This window comes from Anomaloglossus baeobatrachus, chromosome 1 (assembly GCF_048569485.1).
Source record: "Anomaloglossus baeobatrachus isolate aAnoBae1 chromosome 1, aAnoBae1.hap1, whole genome shotgun sequence".
Taxonomy (NCBI): Eukaryota; Metazoa; Chordata; class Amphibia; order Anura; family Aromobatidae; genus Anomaloglossus; species Anomaloglossus baeobatrachus.
The window spans coordinates 449,184,444-449,207,305 of NC_134353.1; the positions used below are offsets into that span (position 1 = coordinate 449,184,444).

Genomic DNA, 22,862 nt, shown 5'->3' on the forward strand with positions numbered 1-22,862 from the left:
TCATGAGATAAGCGGGTGTGCATTTAGTGGAACTCACAGGAATACTATTGTACATGTCCACAAGATCTGGCAATTTTTCAGGCCACTGGTTCCGCTCTTCAAGGGGTAATGTTTTCAGCAGGTTGATGACTACATAGTTCATCTTCTCACACATCCCATTTGTTTGTGCGTGGTAGGGGGCAGGGCGTATCTTCTTACACCCATACAATTTACAAAATTCTTGGAAGATTTCTGCTTCAAAAGCGGGACCTCGATCTGTTAGGACGTGATCTGGGTAACCATGGGGTCTGCAGAAGTGTGCCTGGAAAGCCTTCGCCGCAGTGCTGGCAGTTAGATCTTTGACAGGTACCACCACCAGGAATAGTCCATGGTGTCACATAAGCATCACCCTGCGTTTCAAAATGTAAGTAACGTTCCTGTAGGTGTGCCCTTGCTAATCATTGGCTAATTAGTTAACCCCTTCCTTTTAGCTCCATCATGGGACTTAAGAAAGCTTCCAGGGCCAGCAGCTCTTTGAAGAAGGCCAGGAACACAATAGAGTTGAAGAAGGAAATTATTGTTAAATATAAGAGTGGCATTAAGATTGCTGAACTAGACTGCATGTACGGGAAGTCGCCATCCACAATAAGTTCCATTATGCCAATAAAGGAGGCTAATATAGCGAAAGGCGTGAATGTTAACAAAACAGAGATCACAAACAATTGAAGAGGTTGAACAGTTATTATTAATCTTGATCATTCAAAAATGGAGATTCTGTTTCGGAAGCCATCATATGTGAAAAGGCCAGACTGTTATATGCTGATCTTATTAAGAAAAACCCTGGGACAAATGCTAGTGCACTTAGTGATTTTAAGGCCAGCAGAGGCTGGTTCGATAAATTCAAGAGGCGCACTGGCATACACAGTGTTACTAGGCGTGGCAAAGCTGTGAGTTCAGACACGTCTGGGGCAGAAAAATTTGTGACCGAATTCAAAGATTACATAGAGGATGAAGGATTCATCTGGGATGAAACTGGCCTTTTAGAAAAAAAAGAAAATACCAAAGAGGACATTGATTACACAGGAGGAAAAAGCACTGCCAGGACATAAGCCTATGAAAGATAGGCTAAATAACTCTTTTTTTTTTTTTTTTTTTTTTTTTTTTTTTGTGCTAATGCTAGTGGTGATTGCAAACTGAAGCCATTACTGGTGTACCATTCAGAAACTCCTAGAGTGTTTAGCAGAAACAATTTGATTAAAAGTGATTGTGTGTGATGTTGAGGGCAAACAAGAAGGCATGGGTCACAAGGGCAATTTTCATTTTGTGGATGAATGAAGTGTTTAGCTCAAGTGTGAAAAAATACCTCCATACCTCCAGGATAATCAATTGCCCCTTAAGTGCCTCCTGCCAATGGATAATTCTCCTACACATCCTCCTGGTTTGGAAGACACATTGTTGGAGTTCAGTTTCATCACAGTGAAGTTATTGCCCCCTAATACCACACTTCTCATCCAGCCCATGGACCAGAATGTCATTTCAAATTTCAAGAAACTGTACACAAAAGCAATGTTTTAAAGGTGCTTTGAGGTGACATCAGATACAGAATTGTCCTTAAGGCCCGCAACACACATCCGTGCCTCCGGTACGTGTTTGGTACGTTTTTGCACGTACAGGAGACACGGAGACACTGAGACCCATGTTATTCTATGGCTGATGGCATCCGTGCGTCCGTGTGATAAGTACGTGTGTGCGTTTTCCCGCACGGACAATATGTCCGTTTTTGGCGGTTAGCACGCAGGCACGGACCCGCTAAAGTCAATGGGTCCGTACCTGCACGGACGGCACACGGAGCATGTCCGTCTTCAGCACGTTTCATCCGTGTGCGTTTTTAAACGAGCGATCTTTTTTTTTTTTTTTTCTTTTTTATTAAAGTCAGTCTACTTACCTTTTTTTCTGCTGTTCTCAGTCATACTTACATTGGCGCTCGGTCTTTTTCTTCCCCTGTCGCATACTTGCCAATCCCCGATCACCAGCGCGGCAAGGAACAGCTGTGCCGAAAATACGCAGCTTCAATTCATTTGAAAATGACGGCCGCTCATTAATCAATCTCGTATTCCCTGCTTCCCCGCCCACAGGCGCCTATGATTGGTTGCAATTACACACGCCCCCACGTTGAGTGACAGCTGTCTCACTGCAACCAATCACAGCCGCCGGTGGGCGGGTATATACTGTGCAGTGAAAGAAATAATTGATTAAAAAAAACGGCGTGCGGTCCCCCCCAATTTTGATACCAGCCAAGATAAAGCCATACGGCTGAAGGCTGGTATTCTCAGGATGGGGAGCCCCACGTTATGGGGAGCCCCCCAGCCTAACAATATCAGCCAGCAGCCGCCTGGAATTGCCGCATACAATAGATGCGACAGTTCTGGGACTCTACCCGCCTCTTCCTGATTTGCCCTGGTGCGTTGGCAATCGGGGTAATAAGGAGTTATTGGCAGCCCATAGCTGCCAATAAGTCCAAGATTAATCATTGCAGGCGTCTATGAGATACCCCCAATGATTAACCTGCAAGTTAAAGTAAACACACACAGTGAAAAAATCCTTTATTTGAAATAAAAACAATAACAAATACCCTTGTTCACCAATTTATTATGCCCCAAATACCCATCCATGTCCGGCATAATCCACGGAGGTCCAGTGTCGCTTCCAGCTCTGCTACATGAAGGTGACAGGAGCTGCAGAAGAACACCGCCGCTCCTGTCAGCTCCACGCAGCAACTGAGGTGAGTAGCGCGATCAGCTGAGCTGTCACTCAGGTTGCTCGCGGCCACCGTTGGATCCTCCAACTGTGACAGCAAGTCGCCTGAGTGACAGCGATGAAGTCACAGGTGAGTTGCGGTCTCTGGTGGAGGATCCAGCTAGCCGCGGGTAACCTGAGTGACTGCAGCGCTAAGTGCGCTGCTCACTTCAATCACTCAGGGGATTAGCGGTCACTGGTGAGTCCTTCACGGGTGACCGCTAATCAGTACGCGACACCCAGACAGAGCCGCGGTATGACAAGGAAGTCGGATGAAGTTCACCCGAGTTCATTCTCATCGCTCAACTCTGTCTTCTGTCAGCGGGTATGTATCAAACGACATTTTACTACACACACGGACATTTCACACGGACATTTCACGTACACATACACCGACATTCCAAGCGCACACACGGACATTCCACACGCACACACGGATAGCATACGCCATCACACGGATGTCATGCGTACCAGAGAAATGCCCAAAAAAACCGGAACACGTACCCGAAAAACGGACCATGTCACACGTACGTGTTTTATGCGAAAGTGTGTTTTAGGCCTAAGAGAGTTCTGGAAAAAAACATTTCAACATTCTCAACTGCATTAGTCTCATAGATGAGGCTTGGCAGGGAGTGTCATCCAGGGCTTTGACATCTGCCTGTGAGAAATTATGGCCAGGATGTGTCCTTGAGAGAGATTTTGAAGCATTTGAGCCTTCCTCTGATAAAAGAAAGAAAAATCCAGCTTCCGGAGTAGTAGTAAAACTGATGCAAAATTTTATTAAAGGACGTAAAAATTAATATGATGACAAAAATAGGGAGCCCATATGCGGCGTAAGGCTACGCGTTTCGAACGCTGCCTGCGTTCTTTGTCAAGCCTGAGTGAACATGTCTTGCTCACAAGCATTTAAACTCACTCCTACCAATGGGAGGAGTGTGTTTAATCAGAAAGCACATGTGCCAGCATGGGGTAGATAACATACAAAACAACAATACAAAAATTCAACAGTAAGTGAACAGATTTTTTTATATATACAGAAAAGATTTTTGATATTAAAATTCCACATAAAAAAACCTCTATCATCCGAAATGTACATGCGAACATTATCTACCAAGATTTAATAATGAAACATGACATCTCGTCTCAGATTAAGACCATTGGGTATTCTAGTTCCCAAATGAAATATCCAAAAAGCCTCACGTGTGAGAACCTGATGTTGGATATCACCACCACGAGGAGAGATTTTAACTTTTTCTAAACCAAAAACACGCAGGGAGTCAGTATTGCAATTGTGATGTGAAATAAAATGTCTGGAAGCCGATGAGAGATTTCTGGCTGGAATAACGGTGCCCTTAGAATTATAAATATCCCGGATATGTTCATTAAAACGCACCTTGAGTTTTCTCACTGTACAACCAATATAAAGTAGGTTGCAGCTGGTGCACTTAATGCAATAAACCACATTGGTGGTATTACAATTAATGTACCTCGAAATGGAATATGTGACAGTCTCACCAGTATTTGAAAATGAGCTACAAGGTAAGGCAAATTCACATGTGCGGCAGCGTGAGGTGCCGCACCTAAAAAATCCTTTGTGTTCAAGCCAGGTGGAAACAGGTTTATTTTTTACAAAAAAACTAGGTGAAAGAATGTTGCCCAGTGAAGGTACTTTTTTAGCAACCACATTGCAACCAGATTGCAGTATGGTTGCAACAACAGGGTCTTCATTTAAAACGGGTAAATAACGTTTAATAATATTTTTGATGTGATTAAATTGTGTGCTGTATTGTAAAGATAGCACTATTTTGTTATGCAATTTCATATTATTCTTATTGTTTTTACATTCAGAGTTTTTATTTGAAAAATCTATCAAATGATCACGTTTTTTATTTTCTACTATCTTGCGTGCTCTTTGAAGTGTCCAGGATGGATAACCCCTTGCACTTAATCTGGATTCAGCTGATCTGACTTCATTGTTATATACAGAATGCTCACTGCAATTACGCAAAACCCTGGTAAATTCACCCACTGGTACAGCTTTGATTGTATGATTAGGATGACTGCTCATAGCATGTAAAATTGTATTTCCAGCCAGTGGTTTACGATAAATACAAGTGGATATAATCTGGTTAAGCATGCCTGTGAAAGTCAAATCCAAAAAATTAATTTTATTATTGTCACAAAAATGGGTAAATTTTAGATTGAATTGATTATTGTTTAAATAATTCATGAACTCCGGAATGAATAACTGGTCATCAATAAATCTACCGTACCAGTGGATGAATTTATAGTAAGGGTTATGAGGCCAATAGTCTCAGGTATCGGCTCTTCCAATGAACACATGAGTGAATGGCTGGATTCAATACTGTAGCCTTTAACCCATAGAACTCCAGGGTACATCAAAGATAGTATTGACATTCTTGATCAGTTCTCCAATAAAATTTGGCAAACAGGCTTTAGTTGGCTTAGTTGCGATGTTATATCACTGTACACTACCATTCCTTTATCTGTAGCTATACAAGCTTTGATTTTTCATTTGAATAATTATAGCTCCTATTCTTCAGCGTTTCAAAATTATATCATACAAGTTGCGCAATTTTTGATGGAGCATAATTTTTTCGTGTTCAATAAACAGTTTAATTTACAGTACCACGGAGTTTCTATGGGTGCTAAATTTTCGCCTTCAATTGCGAATTTGGTTATGGCTCATTGGGAGGAAAAATACTTATATGATATTAATAACCCTTACTGTAAATTCATCCACTGGTACGGTAGATTTATTGATGACCAGTTATTCATTTGGAATGGTCCCATCTTATTAATTCCGGAGTTCATGAATTATTTAAACAATAATCAATTCAATCTAAAATTTACCCATTTTTGTGACAATAATAAAATACATTTTTTGGATTTGACTTTCACAGGCATGCCTAACCAGATTATATCCACTTGTATTTATCGTAAACCACTTCCTGGAAATACAATTTTACATGCTATGAGTAGTCATCCTAATCATACAATCAAAGCTGTACCAGTGGGTGAATTTACCAGGGTTTTGCGTAATTGCAGTGAGCATTCTGTATATAACAATGAAGTCAGATCAGCTGAATCCAGATTAAGTGCAAGGGATTATCCATCCTGGACACTTCAAAGAGCACGCAAGATAGTAGAAAATAAAAAACGTGATCATTTGATAGATTTTTCAAATAAAAACTCTGAATGTAAAAACAATAAGAATTATATGAAATTGCATAACAAAATAGTGCTATCTTTACAATACAGCACACAATTTAATCACATCAAAAATATTATTAAACGGTATTTACCCGTTTTAAATGAAGACCCTGTTGTTGCAACCATACTGCAATCTGGTTGCAATGTGGTTGCTAAAAAAGCACCTTCACTGGGCAACATTCTTTCACCTAGTTTTTTTGTAAAAAATAAACCTGTTTCCACCTGGCTTGAACACAAAGGATTTTTTAGGTGCGGCACCTCACGCTGCCGCACATGTGAATTTGCCTTACCTTGTAGCTCATTTTCAAATACTGGTGAGACTGTCACATATTCCATTTCGAGGTACATTAATTGTAATACCACCAATGTGGTTTATTGCATTAAGTGCACCAGCTGCAACCTACTTTATATTGGTTGCACAGTGAGAAAACTCAAGGTGCGTTTTAATGAACATATCCGGGATATTTATAATTCTAAGGGCACCGTTATTCCAGCCAGAAATCTCTCATCGGCTTCCAGACATTTTATTTCACATCACAATTGCAATACTGACTCCCTGCATGTTTTTGGTTTAGAAAAAGTTAAAATCTCTCCTCGTGGTGGTGATAGCCAACATCAGGTTCTCACACGTGAGGCTTTTTGGATATTTCATTTGGGAACTAGAATACCCAATGGTCTTAATCTGAGACGAGATGTCATGTTTCATTATTAAATCTTGGTAGATAATGTTCGCATGTACATTTCGGATGATAGAGGTTTTTTTATGTGGAATTTTAATATCAAAAATCTTTTCTGTATATATAAAAAAATCTGTTCACTTACTGTTGAATTTTTGTATTGTTGTTTTGTATGTTATCTACCCCATGCTGGCACATGTGCTTTCTGATTAAACACACTCCTCCCATTGGTAGGAGTGAGTTTAAATGCTTGTGAGCAAGACATGTTCACTCAGGCTTGACAAAGAACGCAGGCAGCGTTCGAAACGCGTAGCCTTACGCCGCATATGGGCTCCCTATTTTTGTCATCATATTAATTTTTACGTCCTTTAATAAAATTTTGCATCAGTTTTACTACTACTCCGGAAGCTGGATTTTTCTTTCTTCTATTGGACCCTTGCACTGCCAGAGTGTTATCCTTGCATGCCGGACTTTGCCCCAGTTGAGCTGGATCACTTTTTTTCCTTCTCATCTTCCTCTGATAACCCTACAAATGTGGTGCAGTCTGTTTGTTAATTTAGGGACATCCATGGGTTTGGACGTGAATGGTGAGGATGTGGAAGAGTTAGTGGATGACCGCAGTGAAGAACTCACCACTAGGGCTGAGCGGATCTGGACTGAAAAGTCCGGATCCTCACGGCTGTGGGCTGAGAATACCAGCCCCCAGCCGGCTTTATCTTGCCTAAGTACCAAAATTAGGGAGGACCGCAAGTCAGTTTTTTTTTTTATTATTATTATTTATTTAAATAATAATACTAAAAAGCCGCATACGGTTTCTTTTTAGGCCGGAGTCACACTTGCGAGGGACTCCTGCAAGTCTGACATCGCAGCACAGCCGGGCACACTTCTGACAGGAGCGTGCATGTGTTTCTAGGTACATGCACGCTCATGTTCAGAGAGCGACAGGCCGTGCCGGGTGCTGTTATGCCAGACTCGCACGAGTCTGACATTATATCACCAGCACAGCCGCACACTCTTCTGACAGGAACGTGCATGTGTTTCTGAAACACATGCACGTTCACCATACTGACTCGCAGACACTTGCACTGCTTTCCCCACCCACCGGCCATCCGCCTTGAAGTCAGCTGACATGCTGCCACTCAGGGTGGGGGCACGTATAACTGCAACCAATTACACGTGCAGGTGGGCAGGCAAAACAATGAATATTGAATTGCCGACTCTGGAAGGGAAAAGCGTGACCCGGAAGGAGTTTGCTGCCATGACACAGCCTTGGGTGAGTACACAGTGTGTGCCCCTACTCCCCTATCCCCTACACAAACGTGTTTAATCTCCGGATTCTTGTCCCCATAGACTTTTATATGGGCACCTGAATATGGAGCGGATCCGGACTTTTTTTTTCTAATCTGGCAGTGAACCGCCGGTCCCGGATTTTGGTGGGTTCGATCAACTTTACTCACCACTGAAGAGCTGAAAGACTTTCAACTAGAAGTGCAATAGACAGCAAATGAAGACGTTGCTTCAGATGAAGAGGGAGAGACAGGGGAGAATGTGCCTTTTTCACAGATTAAGGACATCTTCTCTATGTGGAGTAAGGTTTACGGGTTTGTGGAGAAAAATCACCCAGACAAAGCTGTTGCAGGCCGTGTCCGCAACTTGTTTAATGATAATGTCTTGCCCTATTTTAGGCAAATCTTATAGCGGTGCGACAGAAACAGACTTCTTTGGACAGCTTTCTTGTGCGTCATGGGTTCACTGACTCTGAACCTGGTCCTAGTGCCAAAAGACCAGGAAGGGAAGTGACCTCAGATAGTGCCTTGCCTATGGTTTTTATGGAGGGGTATTCCCTTTCCAAACCGTACAGTACAGTACAGTATCTGTAAATGCCATGTTAAATCTTAACAATTAAAGAGTTGGATTACTGTAATCTTTTATATGCAGGCTATTCCACTTGTTACGGTTTTTACTATTCAACATCTTTTGTCATGATCCAGGACCGGGATTCTCTGCTCCAGAGTTTCCGAGACCCGGCCTGGTCATGTCAGGGGTTAACTCCCATCAGCCTCGTTCTGGTTTCAGGAGACACTATATCTGGTCTTTGCAATTGCATCCTGGTGCTGGTTATAGTTTTGCTCTGCAGCCTGTGACTTGCTCTGGTGAGAATTCCTGTTTGATCTGACTCCTTATTACCGTGCCCTGACCTGTACCCTCCCCCATTCGTCCTTCTGTTCCAGTCCCTGACTTCCCGCACCTGTCTGTTGTTTGTGGGGAATAATAATAATAATAATTTTATTCATTTATATAGCGCTATTAATTCCACAGCACTTTACATACATCAGGAGTATGCTGTACTACGTCTCACTTGCCCTTTGTACAGCGTGACATTTCATTCTTTATTAAATGTGTATTTGGTCTGTATTTTGGAGTGTCTAAAACAAATTAATTGGATTTACATTCCTTTCTATGGAAATAATTGCTTCGGTTTTCGTCGATTTCGGATTTCATCGATTGTTTTCGGACGGACTAATGACGTAAACCGAGGTACCACTCTAGTTTATTGAAAAAAAAAATTGTATATAAAACAAATGCAGAGTTTTCTAAAAGCATAAATGCCTCACAACACAGGATTAGACCATCTCACAAAGTATATGATAAATAGGATGTAGTATAGCGATATATTAGATGGTAATAATCCTGTAGATTCTGATAGTACCTTGTAATGAGAGGGTGCCTAAGTGCCTTTCTGTCCTGCTTCTTCAGGGAACATATGCAGGTGCAAATATTATTCAACCCCCTTTGCATATTATGTATAATAGCAAAATTTACAATTTTATATATTTTTTTGTTTGCAATTAAACAAGATTAATTAAAATAGCTCAGCATAACTAATATAAGTGGTTTCTCCAAATTCAACATGAAATGCCACTTTTACGGACTACTGCAGTCTCCCAATAATTCAACACCTTTATGACAAGCGTGTTTAGTACTTGGTGGAGCACCTATGGGCTGTTCTGACCTGCTGTAAACGTGATGCATTGCCAGACACCAGTTTCTGCCAGCGTTCCTAATAGGTAATGGCGTTCAGTTCTTCCATATATTCTTGGGTTTGCATGCTGCAACCGCCTTCTTCAAATCCCAGAAAATATTTTCTTTAGGGCTAATTTCTGGTACGTGTGACCACCACTTTAGAATCGTCCATGACTTCGGAAAACAAGCCTTGGTGGACATTGCGCTATGCTTTGTATCATTTACCTGTTGAACGGTCCAGTGACGCACAAATTTCAGCTTCCTCACAAAAAACATGATTTTTTTCCTGGGTGTTACGGGGTATGCGACAGAGCAGTAAGGGACGTCAGGCCGAGGAACAATCCAAAGGGCTTTATTGGAATCACAAAGATAAAGCACCAAACATGAATATAAATCCTTAAAGTCTGCAAGAAGTCCACAACAAAACAACAGATCCGGGGGCACTTCCCAGTATTCCGACGCCAGGGAAAATATGGCAATGGTCCTTTATGAGTTCCTTGAGTCCAACAGGGTGAACAACAAAACACAATCCCATGTGGCCACTGATCTCCAATCTGTCACAGTCCATACACAGGCACTAGAATTTAGCCTCAGCTATAGATCCTAGTCTTTCTCCAGCCGAGATCCAACTAACTGACCAATATGGGTTTCATTATTCTCCTCTCCTGAGATCAGCCCCTTAGGTGGGCAGAAGGGCACACCTCCCCTGGACATTTGATACATGAAAGGATTCTAGACATCCTGGTTCTATTCTGTCTACCAAGTTGTGGATTGGAGGAACCCCATGCTGAGAAGAATTAACAATCCCCCACCAGAAGCAGTACATACAGGACAATAGCTACTGCTGTAGCCTGAGTACAATATGGTACAGGTTGGGGCGATATAATGTTACAACCAAAGAACAAAGACAGCGAAGCAACCTACATGACCCTATATGGCATAGAGTACATGAAATAAGGCTGGGAGTTGGGGAGGGACACATCGTCACAACCCCTTCCCCCCTCAATTTGTGTACGGACTAGTGACCTCTACAGGTCGCTTGTCAAGTACACGTAAACATGGCTGACCGGACTCAGGGCTCCTCCTGCCTGGACAATCCATCTGAATTTTGGTGTTTGTTGCCTTTTCTATATTGTATTGCAAAGTTATAGGGTTGAAGAGCCAGGCTCCATCGTAGTAAGCATCCATTGTCCCCAGAGACTCTGTTAGCCAGGTGAGTGGATTATGATCAGTAACCACAGTCAATTCTCGTCCATACAGATAGTTTCCGAAAGGGCACATACTACAGCCAGACATTCCTTCTCAACAGTTGCATAGGCCACTTCTCGGTCCAGCAGCTTCCTGCTGAGGTAGGCAATGTGGTGCTCCTCCCCAGCTGCATTCACCTGGCTGAGTACTGCACCCAGTCCATAAAAAGAGGCATCCGTCTGCAGAATGAATCTCCTCTTATAGTCTGGAGCAGCCAGAACAGGGTCGCAGACCAGGGCGTCCTTCAGCCGGTTAAAAGCCTCCTCACAGGCTGGAGTCCAGATCACCAGCCTGGGCATCGTTTTTTCCATGAGGTCTGCAAGAGGCTTGGCCACAGAGTGGCTGTGACGGCAGTTCGGGTGGCTTCATTTCTATTGATGGGTTGAACACGTCCACATCTGCTGCTCTCTTGGCTTGACTTCTGGTTATCGCACCGACAAAGTGGCATTGAAGATTTCCCACATCATTCCCTAGAAGAATGTCTGCAGGAAGGCCGCTCATCACACCAATCATGCATTGTTTTGCCCCAAAGCCATAATCCAGGGTCACACTTGCTCTGGAGATATATCTCCAGCCAATTCAATGGCAATTCCTGGTCTCTATTGCATTGCTTCTGCTTGAATTACTTGGGGATCTGCTATGGTGAGAAAAGGCCCTGTGTCAAGAAAGCCAACAACTTTTTGGCCATCCAGCACGACCTCCTGTAGATATTTATGATGAAGATCAGAAGAGCAGGTGGCTGTGGCTCGCACCCCATAGAATCCTGGTAGGGAAGTCAACATATCAGTCACTTGGCAAATCATCAGGGAGTGAATCCAGCTCTTCTCCTGTTGACGGTGTCTGTAGATAATGAAAAGGCAAAGGGGGTCTGTAACTGTTCTACCTCTGAACACCTGGCCAGTTAGCTTGCAGATGACCAGTCTGCCCACGTCGATATCATCTGAGCTGTGTCTCGCTCCTTCCCGTTTGCATTCTAGAGAAGTAGGTAGGAGAACTTGGTGACTGATATGGATGTGCAGGTGCTGGAGGTGGTTGTCGATTTGGAAGATGACTCCACTGGATAGATGGTCATGTGGCCTGCAGATGCCCGTAATGCCCACAGCTATAACATCTTCGCTCTTCAACTTTCTGTCCTCCATCGCATTCCAGAAAATGTGTCAGGAGCAACTGGAGGCACATTCACACGAGTATCCACATGAGGTGGTGACCTAGGAGGTCGAGGAACATTGGGTACTGAAGGACAAGGAACCTCTGGTGTTGGTGTGCTGGTAGCTTTTTTTTCCTCACTGACTAGTAGCCTTTTCCATTGAGGCTTGATGGTGAGAAGCTCATCAGCTAGAGCGGCGGCTTGTTCCACTGTTGCCAGCTTTCTCTCACTCACCCATTCCCTAATCTCAGCAGGGCACTTGGCATAGAACTGTTCTTTCAGGATGACCTGGAGGAAGGTCTCCCAAGTCAAGGCTCCCTCTCCTTCCAGCCAGCTATGACATGCTTGTTTGAGCCTGTGGGCATACATCTTGAAAGACACTTCCCCATCACAGGCTAACGTAGAGAACTGAGTCCTATAGGTATCTGGGGTCACAGCATAATGTTCTAGAATGGTCTCTTTTATCTCCCCATACTCACAATTCCACTGAGGGTCCATAGCTCTATAGGCTTCGGCAGCTCCACCCTCCAAGAGGCCCACCAGGTGTCTGACTTGCTCTCTTTCTGGGTCTTCCATTAATCGGCACTGATGCTCGAAGTCCTGGAAGAAGCCCTCAATGTCGCCTGCAGCTTCATTAAATGGCTTAAAGTCCTTGCGGGACACTCTTGGGACTTCTCTCATGGTGGATGCTGGGATTACAGTCTGTCTGAAGCTTTTAGCTGCTTCTGCCATGCGCTGCCTCTTCTGAGCTCTACGAATGGCCTCTCGCTTATCTTCTATGGTGGCCTCATCTCCCAGCAGTGCCATCTCCTCCTCGTACAACACAACCCACTGACTTCTTTGGGCATTTACCTCCAGCTTCTGTCTTTCCTGTCCTTGCTGTAGAAATACTTCCTCGGTGCCATCTTGCAGGCAAGCGTCTTCCATTCCTTCTGCCCTGATCCCGCTGCTGCCACCAGTTTGTGACTGGGTATGCAACAGAGCAGTAAGGGACGTCAGGCCAAGGAACAATCCAAAGGGCTTTATTGGGACCACAAAGATAAAGCACCAATCGTGAATATAAATCCTTAAAGTCTGCAAGGAGTCCACAACAAAACAACAGATCTGGGGGCGCCTCCCGGTATTTCGACGCCATGGAAAATATGGCAATGGTACTTATGAGTTCCTTGAGTCCAACAGAGTGAACAACAAAACATGATCCCACGTGGCCACTGATCTCCAATCTGTAACAGTCCATACACAGGCACTAGGATTTAGCCTCAGCTATAGATCATAGTCTTTCTCCAGCCGAGATCCAACTAACTGACTAACATGGGTCTCATTATTCTCCTTTCCTGTTTCCTGGGATCAGCCCCTTAGGTGGGCAGAAGGGCACACCTTCCCTGGACATTTGATACGTGAAAGTATTCTAGACATCCTGGCTCTATTCTGTCTACCAAGTTGTGGATTGGAGGAGCCCCATGCTGAGAAGAATTAACAATCTCCCACCAGAAGCAGTACATACAGGACAATAGCTACTGCTGAAGCCTGAGTATAATAAGGTACAGGCTGGGGGGATATAATGTTACAACCAAAGAACAAAGACAGCCAAGCAACCTACATGACCCTATATGGCAAAGAGTACATGAAATAAGGCCGGGGGTTGGGGAGGGACACATCGTCACACTGGAATTTGCTGACATTTTATTGAATGTATCTCTTGCCCTCTGCTTCAGGTATCCAGTGCCAGAGGAAGCTAAGCCGCCCCATCTCTGAGCCATTTTTGTACCTTCCTGTGGGCAGGATTTTTTTTTTTTATTCTTCCTCCTTCAGAGTAGTGCTGATCCATAAGCCCACAAATTTCCAGTTTTTACGTCATCGCTTCACAAAACAGACTTCCAACATTATGACCTATTTATGATTTTGAATATATTGGGGCTAGCTTTTCTTGTGCTTTTGGTTCAGTAGCTGTGTATGTCTTGTAGCTCCAACATGTAGATTTTCAGTGCAAACTGAAACCTCAGTGTCTGCTGTCACCAAATTTTACTGCAGGTATTTTGCAGTCACTCAGTCAAGGTTTTTGATCACCTGCTTCCTCAAGAATTTGGTGGCAGCTGGTGAAGATCCCCATTTTTCTGCCACGTCCAAGTATTTTAGCTAATGTACCTTTTTTTTTAAATGGAATCTATGAACAGGATTCCCCCTCCTCCAAATTATTTTTATGAGCATATAGCTCTTTCAAAGGCAAATCCATTCATACCTTTAGGTCTATTCCTCAATTATCAAGAAATTTGCATTTGAATCATTATGCAAAATTAGACTACAGTGCTTAAGTCCCATGCCTCTGTCACTCCAGCTCGATTCGCCGATCAGCGCTGCCTTCTCTACTTGACTGACTGCTCTTTAGCTTGAAGTCACATAGCAAAAGAGCTATCAGTCCAACAGGAGAAGGCAGCATTGAAAGAGGAATAGAGCTGGCATAATAGAGGAATGGGAAGAGCTTCCAGGCTCCAAAAGCACTATAGCTTGATTTGCATATTGATTTATATCATTTGCTTTTCGAATCTATTCTAAAACAGATTTTTTAGCAACAGAGGAACTGACTGTCTAGATAAAGGCGTGGCTGAACTCGCACAACTATGTGCACAAAAATAATTTGGGGAAATTAATCGTACCGACAGATTCTCTTTAATTGTGAACTATGCTTCCAACTGTATCTTTAGGATTAGAGATGAGCGAACCTTTGCAAGTTTGGTTATGTAAAGTTCGTTTTGTGACCCTGACTTGACGCAAACCTCAATGGAAGTTAGTAATTGGGCAGTTCTGGTCTCCGCTCACATGCAGCCAACCATAAACAGATCACTTCCCTAAACAGATCACTTCCGGGGTAGGGTGGGTGGAGTTTTTTAAACTTTTTTTTTTTTTTTTTTTAGTGATCTGATCATGCTGATTTTACCCCCAGTGCGAGCTGTTCAAATACTGCAAGCGGCTCTTACATGGCTAAGCACCAAGCGTACCCAGGCACAGCGCTGCTCGCTTGAGTGGTTTGCACTCGTAACTCACTCAAACTTCGAACCGAAATGTGTTTTTTATGGTCTGTGTTTGAACCCAAACCTCAAACTTCAGGTTCGCTCATCTCTGTTTAGGATCACTTAATGCCTTTGCTATATTCATGCAACTTTTTCCTTGTATAAGGAATAGGTATGGGCGGACTCGGACTGTAAAAGTCCGGATCCGCGCCGTTTCAAAGGTGCTCAGGTGCCGGGCCCGGGATTCCAGTTGTTTGACCAGATCCGTCGAGAAATTAAAAAAAAGAAAGAAAATAAGAATGAAGTGAGCACTTCATACTTACTGAGACTCCGGCGCAGCTGTAAACTGCTTCCGCTCGGCCGTGTGCTGCTCCTGCAGCTTCCCTGTGCCGCTTATCATTGCTCATACATATGCACTGCTTTAGCTGCTTTCCTCGCCCACTGGCCAGCCTGGCGTCCATGATTGGTTGCAGTCAGACATGCCCCCTGTGTGACAGTGTCTGCCTGAGCAGAGGACACCTTTATCGCGGGCGCAGCTCATCCTGGGCCTCTGGCTGCATTCAGCTGAAAGCCCAGGATGAGCAGAGGACACATCGCGCTCATCCTGAGCCACCTGCTGCATGAAGCAGGAGGTTCAGGAAGAGCAGAGGAGGACACATCATTGCGGGCATAGAAATCTGATCTTACCCCCAGACCCCTGCTTCTATTACTCCATGCTCGCGTAGACTTAGAGAAAGAATGTTTATTCTAAACCGGGCTGCACATCACGTGACAAATTCCACCCTACCTGGAAGGAGCCCATACATTCTAGCAATGACTCTTATTTATAGTGCACAGTATCGACTCTTATTTATAGTACACAATCTAGATGCATGCAGCTCTGGAAGTGAATACACGACCTGGAAGCAGCTTGCCGCCATGACAAGGATCTTCGGTGAATACACCGCTTGCGCTCCTTTCCCCCTATGCCTTCCACCAACCTTTTTAATTGCTGGATTCTGGTTCCCATAGACTTATATGGGTACTGGATTCTGGACCGGAAACTTATTTTTTCAAAATAAAATTAGCAGGTCCCGGTTTTCTGCGAGTTCGCCCAGCTCTAATAAGGAATGATCTCTTCTCTTCTTTTTGGACTACTTAGCCATATTAATTATAATAATATTTATTCATTTATTATTATTTATTTATAGAGCACCATTAATTCCATGGTGCTGTACATGAGAAGGGGGTTACATACAAAATACATATACAAGTTGCAGTAGACAGACTAGTACAGAGGGAAGAGGACCGTGCCCTTGCGGGCTTACATTCTATAGGATTATGGGGAGGAGACAGTAGGTGGGGTGTAGATTGGGCGGCAGCTCCGCACGGTGGTCGGGCGGCAGCTCCGCACGGTGGTCGGGCGGCAGCTCCGCACGGTGGTCGGGCGGCAGCTCCGCACGGTGGTCGGGCGGCCGCTCCGCACGGTGGTCGGGCGGCCGCTCCGCACGGTGGTTGGGCGGCAGCGAGTTCATTGTAGATTGTAGGCATTTTTGAACAGGTGGGTTTTCAGGTTCTGTTTGAAGTTTGCAAGGGTAGGGGATAGTCTGACGTGTTGAGGCAGCGAGTTCCAGAAGACTGGGGATGCTCAGGAGAAGTCTTGGAGTCGGTTGCGTGAGGGGCGAATGAGAGAGGAGGAGAGAAGGAGATCTTGGGAGGACCGGAGGTGACGTGTTGGAGTGTAGTGGAAGATTAGTTCAGAGATATAGGGAGGAGATAGATTATGCACAGCTTTGTAGGTCAGTGTTAGTAGTTTGAATTGGATACGGTGGAAGAGTGGGAGCCAGTGGAGGGACATGCAGAGAGCAGAAGAGGGGTGGTATTGAGGAGAGAGGTGGATCAGTCGGGCAGCAGAATTAAGGATGGACTGGAGAGGGGCAAGCGTGTTGGCAGGGAGGCCACAGAGGAGGATGTTACAGTAGTCGAGGCGGGAGATTATGAGGGCATTTATATAGCGCTGTTAATTCCACAGCGCTTTACATACATTGGCAACACTGTCCCCATTGGGGCTCACAATCTAAGTTCCCTATGAGTATGTTTTTGGAGTGTGGGAGGAAACCGGAGACCCCGGAGGAAACCCAGGCAAACACGGGGAGAGCATACAAACTCCTTGCAGATGGTGTCCATATTTGTAATATGCAATCAAGTGTCACAGTCAACCATGCCCCAGGCAGTCCAGGCATTGTATGTTATCTCAGGCACAACTGATGTAACTAATAAAGCCCCTGATTATAGTTATCATGGGAGCTTCAGCTGATTTGTGTGTGTTCTTATAAGGGACTAGAAGGTGGCCCGATTCTACGCATCGGGTATTCTAGAATTTACGTATTGTGTAGTTCATGTATGATTTTTGTTATATATATATATATATATATATATATATATATATATAGATGTTGTTGTGTGTAGTTACCAAGTGTTTGTGTAGGGCGCTGTACATGTTCTGGGTGTTGTCTGGGTGTGACGGGGGGTGAGAACGGTGTTGTATGTGTGTTGCGTGTGTTGCGTTGTTTGTGGAGCGCTGTGTGTCTGTAGCGTTGTGTGTGGTGTGTTTTGGGGGGAGGTATGTTTTGTGCAATGTGTGTGTTGTGCGGTATGTGCGTATATTTGTGTGTGCCGCGGTGTTTGTGTGTTGGGTGTTGTGTGTGTGCAGCGTTGTCTGTGTGTGTGGGTGTCTGTGTAGGGCAGTTGTTTGTGGTTCCCAGTGTGTGTGTGTGTGTGTGTGTGTGTGTGTGGTGTGTTGTGCAGTGCACGCGCGCGTGTGTGTGTGTGCATCAGCCTCTCTTCTCTCAGCCTACCTCTCCCAGCCTCCCTCCTCCCAGCCTCCCTCAGCATCAGCTTCCCTCTCCCAGCCTCCCTAAGCATCAGCCTCCACCAGCATCAGCCTCTCTCCTTCCAGCCTCCCCCAGCATCAGCCTCTCTCCTTCTAGCCTCCTCCAGCATCAGCCTCCCTCTCCCAGCCTTCCCCAGGATCAGCGTCTCTCCTCCCAGCCTCCATCCTCCCAGCCTTCCCCAGCATCAGCTTTCCCCTCCCAGCCTCCCTCAGCATCAGCCTTCCCCAGCATCAGCCTCTCTCCTCCCAGCCTCAGCCTCTCTCCTTCCAGCCTCTCCCAGCATCAGCCTCTCTCCTTCCAGCTTCCCTCAGCATCAGCCTCCTCTTCCCAGCCTTCCTCAGGATCAGCCTCTCTCCTCCCAGCCTCCTTCTTCCCAGCCTCATCCTCCCAGCCTCCCTCAGCATCAGCCTTCCGCTCCCAGTCTCCCCCAGCATCAGCCTCCCCAAGCATCAGCCTCCACCAGCATCAGCCTCTCTCCTTCCAGCCTCCCCCAGCATCAGCCTCTCTCCTTCCAGCCTCCCTCAGCATCAGCCTCCCGTTCCCAGCCTTCCCCAGGATCAGCCTCTCTCCTCCCAGCCTCCTTCCTCCCAGCCTCCCTCCGCATCAGCCTTCCCCTCCCAGTCTCCCCCAGCATCAGCCTCCCCAAGCATCAGCCTCCACCAGCATTAGCCTCTCTCCTTCCAGCCTCCCCCAGCATCAGCCTCCCCAAGCATCAGCCTCCACCAGCATCAGCCTCCCTCGTCCCAGCCTCCCCCTCCCCCTCCCAGCCTCCCCCAGCATCAGCCTCTCTCCTCCCAGCCTTCCCCATGATCAGCCTCTCTGCTCCCAGCCTCCTCCAGCACGCCGTGCTCCTCTGCCGACACTCACACACCCGATCGCATCCACTCACACACACCAGATCGCATCCACTCACACACACCCGATCGCATCCACTCACACACACCCGATCGCATCCACTCACACACACCCGATCGCATCCACTCACACACACCCGATCGCATACACTCACACACACCCGATCGCATACACTCACACACAAAGACACACACACTGACGATATTGCACATACGCGCTGATACTCACAACATCCGGGGATATCACATGCTTCTGGCCATGTGATCCCCCGGCAGGTCCTGGAAGCTCACAACAGCACAGTATCGCCGCCGAGAAGCAAGCGATATCCCAGGATGCTGTGAGTATGTGGATGCGATGTGATGTGTGAGGTGTGTGTGAGTGTGATCTGATTTGTGTGTGTGTGTATGTGTGTGTGTGTGTGTGCTGTTATGTGTGTGTATGTTCCGCAGCTGCAGGACCTTGATGTGTGGATGCGATGTGATGTGTGTGTGAGGTGTGTGTGAGAGTGAGTGTGAGCCGGTGTACACTGGTAACTATGATACACATCGGGTAACTAAGGGACCTTAGTTACCCGATGTGTATAATGGTTACCAGCTTTCACGGCCTCCGTCAAGATCCCAGCATCGCAAGGTTATGTCTGGCGCTGCCGGGATCCTGACGGAGCCGGTGTAGAAGCAAGCGATATCCCAGCATGTTGTGATGTGTGAGGTGTGTGTGAGAGTGAGTGTGAGAGTGAGTGTGATCTGATGTGTGTGTGTACTCACCTGGGAATCGGAGCTCCGTGTCAGTTGGGCCAGAGCGAGCGTGCATTGCGTGAGGGGGGCGGGGCCTGCAGAGAGCCGGGGCGAGAGGCCAATCCGTGGGGGGGGGCGGGGCCATGGCGAGCCCAGCGGCCAATCAGCTTTGTGTCACCGTAAGGACATGTCACGGTGACACAATTTTGGAGCATGACAGACAGACAGACAGAATAAGGCAATTATATATATAGATTCTATTCAGGGGGGTGAAGCACTTATTAATTGTTGAGCTGTAGAATTGTTCTTGATTAATTGGTTTATTACAAACAGCAGAAAGTTTGTAAACATTGCTAATAATCCTGATTTACAATAATTTTGTTCAATAGTCGTCTATAGATTATACACCATGTAATTTGAGTTACTGTCATACACAGATGATTTTGCTTGTTTCCACCACTGGGCATTACTTTTACCCGTGTCCTTTGATTACCATTTTTTTTTACCATGTTTCTCCTTGCCACTGTCATCCTGGGACAATGCTAATAAATGATCGCTGTAGCCCGTTGTTTCCAATGTTATGCATAAATGGCATGAAGAAAGCAGGCATTGATGATCTTGATAGGCTGGCAGGGTTGGTGTGTCTGTCCCATTCACAAAAGCTTACCACAGCAGTTGTGTGCCCAATCATATAGTGGATCAATGATTGATTGTAATGTCTGTGGTTCTTACACGTTCGTTTCCCCTAGCTTATACTGTATATTCTCTAAAAGGTTCTGTGTTCGCTCATCATTTGTATTTCTTTATGTTCACCATATGCTCACATTTCCTCTGCTGCCTCTTTCACCATATTTCTCTGCTTTCCGTTCCCCAGCTTCTCTCCATACTCCACCTTTTTGTGCAGCCTTCACCCTCCCTCTATCTATGGTTTTCTCGCGTCCCCCCCCCCCCCGTATAAGACACTATGACTCATCCAGTGAGAGCGGAGAGATGTGCAGAGTAACAGCGCACCCCCCATCCTCAGCTGGTTGCTACAGCAACTGGGTCACCTCTCTGTGTGCGCTGCACTCCATCAGAGACCAGATGAGCAGTAACAAGAAATGGGGATTTCTAGATCCGCTCCCCGGACAGGCTATTCCACTCCTACAGTTTTTTGTTTGGTGGTTTGTTTTTTGTTTGTTTTTTTGTAAACATCAATTTTGTACTATGCAGCTTAGAAAAAAAAAGACCATGTGATTGAGGTCAGTGACCACTGGTTTAGGAGAATGTCAAGGAATGGGTATTAAACAATTGTTAGGCAGATAGTGAGGCATGGAAATAAGGAGTTAATAACATGGAGAAAGAAGGAAAGATGATTGAGAGTAAATGGATTGGGGGAGACGGCAAAAGCAAGCCATTCCATTACTATAAAAGTAGTGAGTAATGTACTATTTTCCAAAGCAGTTTATTAAGTAATGCCAGCTTTGGTGAAAGAAACAGAAGAACTTCCCCATCATTTTGTTGTCCTTTTGACTTTCTAACGATTCCTTTGTGCTTTGCCTCAGGCTGTGCATTACTATTTTGGTCAAATGCCTAGCTACAAGGAAAAAATACCAAAACGAGGTACCTTACCCCTTTGAGATGAGATTCATAAGTGGGCATGAGAGTAGACTATCAAATCCAAGCCACATATTTTGTCTGGAGAAATTCCAGTAGATTAGATCAAGAACTTTGTATACAGATAGTCGTTCCTTAATAGTGGCTCAACATGTTCTGAGAAGCGTGGCGTAAGATTAGACGCTTACAAAGACAACGCACAATTTCACGATACGGTGTAACAAAATGTATATGCTGAGTGTCTGTGTGCCTGTGAATGTGATGTGCATTGCAGCCTGGCAATGGTCTTGCTAGCATATCTTGGATTGAATTTGTATCATGAGTAATTGGAGTCCTTAAGCAAATTTAAGAAAAGCTATTACAAAATCTCAATGTCCACCATTTTGCCCTTCCCTCCAGCTGGTTCCGCAAGAAGCACCCTCAGATGGATCCTCTTGTACCCATTCCCCCTAGCTCAGAAACCAAGGACCGCTGGAGAAGCTTGACAGTTGTGCCTTACCTGGAGGATCTACACGGGTATAGTGAGGATGAAGATCTCTGTGACTTGGAGGATGAAATAATCTATACTCAAGACTTTACAGTTCCAGGTAAATTAAAGTTTTTATTTTAATTTGCTTTTATATTAGTGTTATTGCTTTATGCTGCAGGTTGTGCGGATTACTGAATATTTCCTATACTTGTTAAAGAATTACTGCACAGAAAATGCAATGGTTTGTTTTCATTATGGCCAAAATCTTAAACAAACATGAAGACTAACCAGACTACCTACAATATATCACAAAAATGAGTACATCCCTCATATTATTGTAAATGTTTTATGTTTTCATTGGACAACACTAAAGATTTAACATTTTGATACAATGTAAAGTAGTCATTGTACAAGTTGTACAACAGTGTAAATTTGGTGTGCCCTCTCAATAACTTACCACACAAGCACTAATGTCTAAACCACTGGCAACAGCCATAAGTGAAAATTCCCATATTGTACCCATTGTAGCCATTTTCCCTCCCCGGTTTTATGTGACTCATTAGTGTTACAAGGTGTAAGGTGTGAATAAGGAGCAGGTGTGTTACATTTGGTGTTATTGATCACACACTCGATCATACTAGTCACTGGAAGTTCAACATGCCACCTCATAGCTAAAAATTCTCTGAAGATCTTTAAAAAAAAATGGCCTAGGGTAATAAGAAGATTGTCAACACCCAGAAACTGAGCTGCAGCACGGTGGCCAAGCCCATACAGCAATTTAACAAGACAGGTTCCTCACAGAACAGGCCTCGCCATGACAGACCAAAGAAGTTAAGTTCACATGCGCACCATCATGTGCGGCCAATATTGCGGCAGGGGTTAAAAGGGGTGTGTAGGGGGAGTTTCAACCTGTCAGTGCTACAGCCATAGGCCGTACACTATCTGCATGGCTGTCATGCCTAAAGATGATTCAATAGAAAGTCCACAAAAACTTTGCTGAAGACAAGCAGATTAAAGACATGTTTTACTGGAATCCTGTCCTGTGGTCTGATGAAACCAAGATGACCTTAGTTGGTTCAGATTGTGTCAAGCTTGTGTTGTGGCAGCAACCAGATGTGGAGTACAAAGACAAGTGTGTCTTGCCTAAAGTCAAGTATGGTGGTGGGAGTGTCATGGTTTGGGGCTGCATTAGTGCTGCCAACATTTCATTGAAGGAACCATG

General features: G+C 44.9%; 1 protein-coding gene across 1 annotated transcript in view; it reads left to right on the forward strand.

Moving 5' to 3' along the window:
• Nucleotides 1-22,862, forward strand: part of STK11 (serine/threonine kinase 11) — a 149,727-nt gene that overhangs the window by 109,839 nt on the left and 17,026 nt on the right. Inside the window, exon 8 of the mRNA XM_075352959.1 lies at nt 21,571-21,758. Within this exon, the coding sequence (XP_075209074.1) occupies nt 21,571-21,758 (188 nt within the window). The remainder of the gene's footprint in view (nt 1-21,570; nt 21,759-22,862) is intronic.